Source organism: Hylaeus anthracinus, unplaced genomic scaffold (genome assembly GCF_026225885.1).
Source record: "Hylaeus anthracinus isolate JK02 unplaced genomic scaffold, UHH_iyHylAnth1.0_haploid 11985, whole genome shotgun sequence".
In the NCBI taxonomy this organism is placed as follows: domain Eukaryota; kingdom Metazoa; phylum Arthropoda; class Insecta; order Hymenoptera; family Colletidae; genus Hylaeus; species Hylaeus anthracinus.
This window is the reverse complement of record NW_026534333.1, coordinates 112,130-122,102: the sequence shown is the minus strand read 5'-3', so window position 1 is coordinate 122,102 and position 9,973 is coordinate 112,130. Positions and strand designations below refer to the sequence as shown.

Genomic DNA, 9,973 nt, shown 5'->3' with positions numbered 1-9,973 from the left:
GGTGAGGTGAGGTGAGGTGAGGTGAGGTGAGGTGAGGTGAGGTGAGGCGATGTGAGGTGAGGCGATGTGAGGCGAGGCACTCGATGGGTTAAACAGAAAATAGGATTATAATTATACATCGGAAATTGAATGAGCCCACGCGGCGCGGCGCGGCGTAGCGTCGAGTGCTGCATTAACGGTCTAGCTAGATTACCTGGAAGCAGCCCATTTCGTCGACGCCGTCGCAATGATGTTGTTGCGAACCTCCGTTGTTACGAGCCTCGTTCTCGCCCGCACGTTTCTGCAAGTACTGCTGATAATTCTGGAAATCGTGAACAGGTGGCGGCGATCCAGTAGCGTCTCCCAGTCCATTGAATCGCGAGTTCTGATTCTCTTCCAGCACAGTGTCCGGATAGAAGATTTCCGCCACGAGTAGACTGGTCCATCGCGGCGACGACAGGCAACCACCGTCCAGGTAATGACACTTTGATTGCCTGAAATAAATATCAATCAGAGTGATCGAGGGAACCAAGCTACCTTGTCAAACAAAAAGTCTACGTGTTTTCTGAATAATCGTTTCGTTAATAAACTACTAAACTTTGAAACTGAAACTGCTAAAATTGAAACTGCTACTGGAATTGCATTTTCAGAGTGGACAGAGATCGAACTAAAAATAAGAGAACAGAAAGAGAAAACATTCGCAGATGTGTTCTGTTGGTATAGAGGAGATAGGGATCTGTCTATAATAAACTGTGTAGCACTGGCTCGGTCGAAGGGGGCGCGCGATGATTTTCGAGACACGGGAAGAAATGGAACAGCAAAAAAAAAAAAAGAAGCTCGAGAAACTGAACGGCCAGACACAACAAAGGAGAGGTTTCCCCTTCCAAGAAAGATTGGAGAAACGAGAGACCGTTGGCGTTGCGTTGAAACTTGACGCGTTGCTAGCCGCACAATTCCCGTGAAATACACACGATACAACATTTGGAATATTTATTCGTTGGTAGTTTTCATGGTGAACTTAAATTTCTGTACCTCTTCAAATGTGTTTCATCTAAAAAGAAATAAAGAATTTTCTTTACGCAATTTCCTCTTACATGCATCTGGTGACTTCGATAGTCTGCGTGAAGTAGCCCTCGTAAGGGATCTGGACCACGTATCGCCAAACTCCTTGATAGTTCTTGGCGAAAACTGGCGTCGCGTACTCCACTTTGGCTGGACAGGGTGTGGGTGGGCCTGTGTACTCCTGTTTTTCCGGTGCGGCTGGTGTTCGTTGGCGGTACTCTGGAGTAGGTGGTTCGTCTCGACGTTCGGCTATCGACGTAGCCAATGGTTCGCCTTGTATGGCTTTGTACAACATGCAGACCCTTAAACAGAAAAAGATGGTCGATTGAAAGTCATCGAACGTCATAGGAAACAATAACGATGTAACTTTTGCGAAACTTACACTCCTCCGCCATTTTCGCAGAATTTTCGACCGTTTCGTAGCGAGTCCAGACTCGTTTCCGAGTCGGAGGATCGTTTGCTTCTGCTTCGTTTCTCGTCAGTGTCCACGCTGTAACAGAGAACAATAAAAATGCAAAATTAATCATTTCTATCCGAAATCATAAAAAAATCAAATTCATCGAATAGAAGGTGAGTATATTTATATACTCACGAATTTTGCGAGTACGATTGAACCGTGGCGACTTTCGGTAGGGAATCGTCGGCCTTGAGTATGGGCAGAGCTTTGCTCAAGAACTTGAGGGTGTGATTTTTCAACAGAGCACTGTAACCAGAATATAAAGTAGATAATAGATAACCGTGCAGCCGAAACAAATCACTCGAAACATCGTATTTACGAGTTTAGCACTGTAGCAATGCTCACAAAGGATAAGAGGATCCGTTGAAGTACTGATTCATCGGATTCCGTGGGATGTAGCCCTTGTTCAGGTCACCGCAAATATTGTGCACGGAGACGAAACCTTTTCCTTGCTTGCCCGTATCTGAAATGCGGGATATACGGGATCGGAAGACGATTCAACGATTTAGCAACGTTTTTCAAATTTAATATAAAGGGTGTCGAATCATGGTCGAGCTTGTGGCCTCGGGTTACCAAACTAACAACTTGTAACTGGCACGAGTTTAGAATGCATACCGTAACACTCCTTATCGCTGTCTATATAAGGCGGTGGCCTCACTTTTGGCGGTTCGGCATTGGGCGACTTGACAAAGGCGTAATATCCTTCCGGTGGCTCGTTCGATTCCGAGCTCGATTCCTCTTGGTTCGACTTGGTGCTCTTCGTTTCATGGAATTCGTCAGCAAATGATGATACGCACAAAAGCATCATCTGAAAAGTTGCTTTCTCTGTCAGGCCTCTAGGTGGCTGGTAATTTAACGTACAACGACGATTGCCAAACAAACGGTTAAACTAGAGTTATAAATGATCGAATGTACAGAATGCACAGAATGAATGTCTACGTTTAATATAATATGTATAATAGGGACCAGTTGTCGAACAGTTAAATAAACTTGGAAATCTTGGACTTTTAACGCAAGTAAAAAAACATGTTTTCCAACTGTCCAAGGTGATTGGCGAATAAATATTCATCGATCGTTTGAAACTGTTTCTCTAAAGAAGAGTTTCCAAGCCTAGTTTGCGGGATAATTCTCGTTTGGTTGTGTTTGGTGTACCGCGCCTATCGATGATCCGTCGCGCGTCGCGTGTCGGCGTCGGCGTCGGCGTCGGCGTCGGTATCGGTCGGGTCCATGCGCCTTTCAATCTTACAAGGCATTCCCCGTTAGTAAGGGTACGTCGGCGTCGTATCGTATTCGGCCTTAACGGTACTCGGTCCACGCTCCGTAGACTATTAATACTCGGGACTACACAGTCTTGCACGCTGGACTGTCCCACTAAGAGTACGCGTCGTCTTCACTGGCCGTTACATTCTTTCGGGTTCTTGACGCTCAGGAATTTCGTGGATAAAAATCAGCTTGCACGATCATCTGACGATCAGATAGGCCTTCTCGCTCGTTAACGCTCTCGCGAATCCTTTTTCTACGCACCAACGGCCATCTCGTTCTTCTTACTAGCGCGTAAGATACCCAGAGGAATGTTCCATTTTTTAAATTCTACACGTCAAACCGAACTCTGCACCTTTTTGAGCTAAACTTATTCTTAGTATTCTATATTTCTACACAAAAAGACCACGCGACTTTTAATCTTCTCCCAGTCACACATTATCCGTACATGTATAGATGTACAAGGAAATTTTAAAGCAATTTCCGCAATGTTGACGCTTTAAAAAATAATAAATAATATTGTTTACCAACGACAACGACACGAGCAAAATTGATCGGCTAGCGAACGTCGTGGATTCGTATGCATAGATAAGTTGCAATGACCACCAGCTTGGGACTCACATGTACATATACATATAGATTCGTCGTAATAGAAATCAGCTTGAGAACTGATTTTTACTTAAACTACAGTTACAATTTATTGAATATAGAGGTTTATGGTTAATTTCAACGCCGAACCAAGTTTGCGATTGTATGGGTCGCTACTCGACCGCGAAGAGGCGCGCTGTTCAAAAAGACGAAAAAGGTTACTTTTCCCGACGTGACGTTTATTACGCATTTGCGTAACGGTATTACTTTATACCGGTTCCAAGCGATTACTGAATACGGGACATTTCTATAATAAGGATCAACTAGCGTCAGATTAATGAATTTATCGACTTGTGTCCGCTACGATGAGCGAGCGTATCGCTGAAATTCCATCTTCCAAATTCTAGACGAATTAGCAGAAATGTTCGAGAACAACTACCGACCTATTTACGAATCTTACCTTGTCTACATCTTGAAAAAGAACGTTTCTACGTTACATGTTTCAGGTGTTCCGTTGCTGGGGTATAATAAATAATAATAAATATATATTAATGTTTGTTAGCTTTGCAGATATTCACACTTTACAACACTATACGATGTCTAGACGGTCAAATGTAAATGTGGAAATTTTGTCTAGCACGAATTTAATAATAAAGCGTTATGGACGAGTACAATTTATTATTAATCAAATGAAAAAGCATGGAAAAAGCTATTTGCAGAAACGATTATTATTATTCGATGTAAACGGAATAAATACATAAAGAACGAGACAAGTTTTTTTTCTTTCTTTGTTTTTAAATGTTGAATAAAATTAAGTAAATAAAATAAAATAAAATAAAATAAAATAAAATAAAAAATGTATATTGTCGGGTATAAGGTCGACGATTGTACAACTTACGATAAATGTTCGAAATTCCATCGTAGTATCCTTTTGCGTTTATCTTGTTGAATGCACAGGCGAGGCGTACTTGAATTCAAAACTGGAGACCTGTTTCAGGGATGTCTGGTGACCAGTCGACGGTCATAGCAAAACTGAACACATTGAACCCGCGCTATGGTATAAGGAGCTACCTGGCTTCGGTCGCTTACTCGTCGCCACCATAGGTACGCGCGGTCCATACCACGTCGAATCGCCAAGTAAACCTCGTACATACATTTATCGTTTCGTCGCTTCTAAACACTGGTTCATCCTAAAACTGCTAGTTTTAGAATGTCTAACAATAACAGTAAGAAACGGAGAATTACACGGTATCGATCTAGGCCAAATTTAACAAGGCTAGTTGTTTCTAACCAAAGTCAAATCGAACTATCGATCATGCGTTTTTCTGTTTTTATAAATGTTTCGTCGAAAGAAAGTGGAAATTTGACATGTTGGGAAAAAAGTATTATATACTTTTGCTGTGTTGCGCGCCATCGGCGTCGGACTGTTTGTTGCGCATGCGCACCCGTGACTGACTCGAGACAGAAGCGAAGATAGCGGGAAACGTTCGCAACGGACAAAGACGCGAGCTGCTTGTATCCTTTTCTTCAAAGAATCGCGCTGCTCGTCACCGTCTAATGTAACTGTCGATGTCGTGGCATTCCAATATAATCGTCATTTTCGAGATACAACGTAACCCGTCAACGGATTTTGTCCTAGAATAAGATCGGGTATGGAGTACACGATTATTCGACAGCTTAATAACGATTAATTACGATACGTGGGATGAGCAACACCTCCTGTATGTCGAATGCTTTAAATAAAATTTCTGATAAACGATACATTATTGTTTTTATACACGCGTTAACACACTCCCTTTACTACTAACGATCATAATGATACATTTTGATTGCATTACAGGCTTACGGATCGAAAAGTTGAATTCGGAGCAAAGAAAAATGGTAAATTAGTAGTGTAAAAGTAAGTAGCATTTCAGCGATTCGATATCTTTCAGCTAGATGACCCGTTGCATCGTACAAGAAGCCTCGTCCTGAAGCGAGATCAAGGCATTTCCGGATATGCACGTTGCGATAGCAGTTGGTCAAGGCCATCGACTCATTCAACATCCTTCCACGACGAGTACAAAGAAGAATGTGGAACGGCACAACCTGTCGGTCTACCCATTGCCGTACCAACCGTACCTTTTTTATTTTCCAAATCTAGACGTTCCTGCGATCACTACACGAAATTCTGTGTTTACTGTGGCTACTCTCCAAGCGTGTGCCTCTTTCCAGCAAGCTGCAAAACTTGCAAAACTTTTCTTGTTCCAATTCTATTAAAATTTTATTAGATACGAATCGTGCATTACTCGAGAAATTAATGGACCCTGTGTGCTACTTTGTAAGCTGCGATAACAAACGAGATGTCGAAAAAATACAACACGAGGAATGTTGCGGTAAAATTTGATCATCCGTGTTTACGACATTGGTAAACGAACGAATGTATCAGGTTCACCGCTTGGGAGCGCTGTGTAGGTCGTTGATTCGCAATGCAGTCGTGCCTTTTGTAAAACAGATGATACATACACGCTGATGTTTCGAGGAAAGGGATGACCTAATATCGTAAGAGGTCTAGAAAGTTAAACAGCAATCTTGTCAAACTGTATTTCACAACACGCTGGCCTCGTACACTTAACTTTTACGCTTCGATCAAATGAAATCGAATAAACTTACCGTTACGATGAAATCCGGTAAACTTGAATACGCCTTCGCTGGACAGGAGTGTAATTTATTCTTCCATTTCACGTCATGTATACTGCGATACATTCTACCACACTTGTGAACTTTTGGAAATTTATCCAAGATTTCGTATAACCCGAAAAAATAACTCTAAGAAACCTAACACGAAAGAAAAGGATTATCGATGCACGATTGTTCAACTTGGATGAATACAAGATATACAATTTCAATTTTTTCTTTTAAACATGTCCCTTGAAAGATTCATATCAGCTAAATATCATTACGGTAAATTATACATATAATACGACGGATTTCTGTTTGCACGTTTTCCAACTAGATGCCAACTAGATGCCAACTAGAACAGAGCGCAATGGGCTAAAACGGAATAGCTAGAGTATACATACAGTAAGTACATTTCGTACCAATGTTGGAATAAAAGTAAAACCATAAAGATCCGCGACTTACCCAATTCCAGCAATGTAAAAAGTATATCTTCTGGTCTTTGTAGCGTCAACTGCTTCGTAACAAAAAACCAAGGAATTCTCTCGAGGGAATTTTTGCTAGCGAGAGCAGAAGGTGTAACACAGAAAACAGTTTCGACGATTTAGTAGGATAGATGACATTTATTTCATTACTTAATCGTTATTACTTGCTATTTGAATGCTATAATCGTATAGATATTTATAATTATGTCGATAATTATGCGTGAATTTAAAGAATACGTGAGGTCAGCCGCAAGATGTACAGCCCGCGTCAGTGTTACAATGATCGTACAAGTAAATAATTACAGAACGAAATTACGTTTACTTCTCGATGCAAACACTCATTGAGGGGTGAGGATGGGACGATGGCGGCTCATCGATTTCCTTCGACACCTAATATTTCCCTATCGATCGATCTCAATTTACACACGTTCGAACGCGGTAGAATACTTCTCTCTCTCTCTCTCTCTCTCTCTCTCTCTCTCTCTCTCTCTCTTTCTCGCTCGCTCGCTCGCTCGCTCTCGTTAATTCGATTAATTCAATTGTATTTTCGTTTTTAACTACTATATTTTTCTGGCAACCTAACATCTTTATTTATTCATAGTACCATAATTATCTTACGAACTCGTAACGCGCAATATCGGTATCGAGAATCGAGAATCGAAATATCGCGTTAATTTAATTTAATTTCCTTTTCTAATCGCGACGAGTCCAACTCCTCGTTTCAAATAATATACAAATATCTTGTTCTTATTATCTCAATGATCGATTAAAATCGCGATTAAAATATTATGTATCGCTTTCCTTGGAAAGTTTTTGGTCTGTCCTTAACGCAAACGTTCGTTTCGTCGCGGAATACAATTTTTCTTAGCAGACGATTCTGATCGTCCTGCGCCAAACGGATCACATAGACAGAGTAGCCAAGCTTTAAAAAAAGTTCAACTACTATCTCCTACGACTTCTCTACTCCATCTACGTACACTATGCATATCAAATATAATCTGTTTGGCTGCGATACGTTCAAAGAAACGAACGAAACAACAGAGAATGAAAGAACGCACGGAACTAACTGCGTACGTGTGACCCTTGAACGCCAAATGTCCACTAATTGTAAAAGTAAACGCAGCGTGCGTTTACAAAAGTATCATGATTCGAACGTGCCAGTGAAAAATGCCCTCTAACTCGGCTATGCGTACAACCAATTAAATTATTTATGCTCGATAAACGCAAATATCTTTGTCAAAAAAGATTCGCAGCAAACTACGAACAACTCGCGTTTTGTTAAGTTTTCGATCGCTGAAATCTAATTCCTCACTCGAAATGAAGAAACACTTTGATTGAGAAAAAAAGAAGATCGATACCATCTTTCGAGGTCCCGCAAACAGTCAGGATCGCCCCCATACCGAACGTATAGGTTATCTAATCCGAATTGCACTCGACAGTTTGTACAACTTACACATTTACATAATACGCCGAAATAGTATACACGTGCGCATATACATACACGCTGCTTCGATCCCGGTATTCGAGGCGCGGACCAGGAAGTAAACAGGTCAACGTCAACAAAATTACAGGTCGCCGAATTTCCGTTACGAAGCTCGAACGAGCCACGATCGCGCTACGTAATTCGATGGATCGAATTTCAAACAGACGCGACAGGTCAATTCTGTTCTGCTTTGGTTACGTTCACGTTCGCACGTTCACGTTCTCACGTTCGCGGGCTTCTCGCCGCTAGTAACTTTTAATCTTTCGATGCAGTTTGCGTGTCGATCGTCAACAGATTATGCTATAGACAGCGTAAACTTTGGAAAAAAAAAAAGTCTAAGGAATAGTAATACGTATATGTATAAATTTCGATAGAAAAAGGAATATCCTCTCCATTTGTTCTACTATCTCCACTTGCAGCATATACATATATGTATATGACTCGTTTACTCTGTCTATAATAATCTTCTTTGAATACGTGAATTCCGTGAACGTAACGTACCCGTGTAACGCTAAATTAAACAGAGAAAAGAAACTGATATTCCTAGAACAGTGGCAGTTGCGCGTTATAAATTCGTCCATCCGCGATCGACGATAGTCTCGAATAAAAGATTCATCTATGTGCACTCTATCGGCGCACACTGGCCGGATTTCCATCGCAGCGTATTCAATCCTAGGGTAGCTGTAGCCAACGATTTGCGCTTGCGCTTAATCTCGAAAGAAATTCGAAACTTTCGAGACTGCAAATTCGAGTCGCATCCAAGATTATTCGTTATGAAATTTTCAACGAGTCTTCCGTATGCTTTAACCTTTAAATGCTCCAAGTTTCAAATTTCATATCAGACTTTTCAATCGAATTGTACACTTGTACAATACGTTACCGTTGCATAATGTTTTCTTTGGACAAAAGTTAAAAAAAATAAATCTTTATCCGAAAAATGCGTTTACACGTTCAAACAGCTGGTTACCTTACGATAAACTGTTTGATTCGTACATTTTTTTGTATAGATTGACAATCAACCGTTGGCGAACTGTCGAACTGAATCGAATGTCTGAGAAGAAAAATTGATGAAAAGCTTTGAAACGGTATAGATTGGTTCGTTTGTTGATGTAAAATTGTAAAATATCAAAGACTCGTCGAAAGGTTCGAGACCAAGGAACTCTACTGTCACATCTCGAACGATATTCGAAGCGATTCTTCAGCCCACCGCTAGATACAACGCGTTGAGAACCATACCATTAGGTTCCCATTGTTTCACGGACACGAGGTGCCCGAGTAATTCTCGTTTAGTCACGAGTCAAACCGAAGCTACGAGACCAAGCATCTGCGTTTCGACTTGGAAACGACACATGTTGTCGCAGCTTTTCAATACTGTGCGCTTCTCGTGTTAAGTAAACAATCGATCCGCGATATGGAACGATTTCGGAGAGATCGCAACGCTTCGATCGCGTTAACAATGCCCTTCAAGTTTCAAGTAAACGCGAACGTATCGGCATGGACAACGTTGTCGATCGATGTACATGTCAATGGTGCGAATTCCAATTCAATGAATCTATGATAGAAAAGAAACGAGAACGTAATTTGAAAAGAAACAAAAATCTACACCAAACGATATCGATACCGGCAGATACGTGTACATTTAGTTGCCAACTTCTTTTACATGTTATTATGTAGAAATAGTCGAAACACAAGGTAGGTAAACAAACACGTATAATTAAATTGACCTATGGTATGGGTAAATATTAGCTTTTATATATTTATGATAAAGTAATTCGTCCCTCGAGAGGTTAACGTAACCCATCGATCGAAAGATCAAAATACTATAAATACTGTAACTAAACTTTTGCGTGTATACACGTTTTAAGTAACGACCTTTAAATTGGCTGTGAGAAAGTGTATTAAAGTTGCGCACCACTGATGTACGTGCACCCCGTGTTTCTTTCTTGCTCTCTTGCTCTCTCTCTCTCTCTCTCTCTCTCTCTCTCTCTCTCTCTCTCTCTC

General features: G+C 41.0%; 1 protein-coding gene and 1 long non-coding RNA gene across 4 annotated transcripts in view; one reads left to right on the top strand and one right to left on the bottom strand.

Moving 5' to 3' along the window:
- The window catches only part of LOC128887057 (uncharacterized), a 2,760-nt gene extending 381 nt beyond the window's left edge, over window positions 1-2,379 (bottom strand). The window contains exons 1-6 of the mRNA XM_054142495.1: window positions 2,114-2,379; window positions 1,844-1,961; window positions 1,634-1,744; window positions 1,424-1,531; window positions 1,074-1,343; window positions 194-473 (exon numbers count right to left, since the gene is read on the bottom strand). Coding sequence (XP_053998470.1) covers window positions 194-473; window positions 1,074-1,343; window positions 1,424-1,531; window positions 1,634-1,744; window positions 1,844-1,961; window positions 2,114-2,306 — 1,080 coding nt within the window. The 5' untranslated portion in view covers window positions 2,307-2,379. The remainder of the gene's footprint in view (window positions 1-193; window positions 474-1,073; window positions 1,344-1,423; window positions 1,532-1,633; window positions 1,745-1,843; window positions 1,962-2,113) is intronic.
- An 839-nt stretch (window positions 2,380-3,218) lies between these two features.
- Window positions 3,219-7,023, top strand: LOC128887060 (uncharacterized). 3 transcript variants are annotated; one of them, XR_008459964.1, is made up of 3 exons: window positions 3,219-5,067; window positions 5,187-6,409; window positions 6,513-7,023. It is a non-coding gene; the product is annotated as an uncharacterized LOC128887060 (long non-coding RNA). The 3 variants fall into 3 exon arrangements; XR_008459965.1 differs by having other exon boundaries at window positions 3,219-4,492; window positions 5,187-7,023; XR_008459963.1 differs by having other exon boundaries at window positions 5,187-7,023.
- The last annotated feature ends 2,950 nt before the right edge of the window (window positions 7,024-9,973 follow it).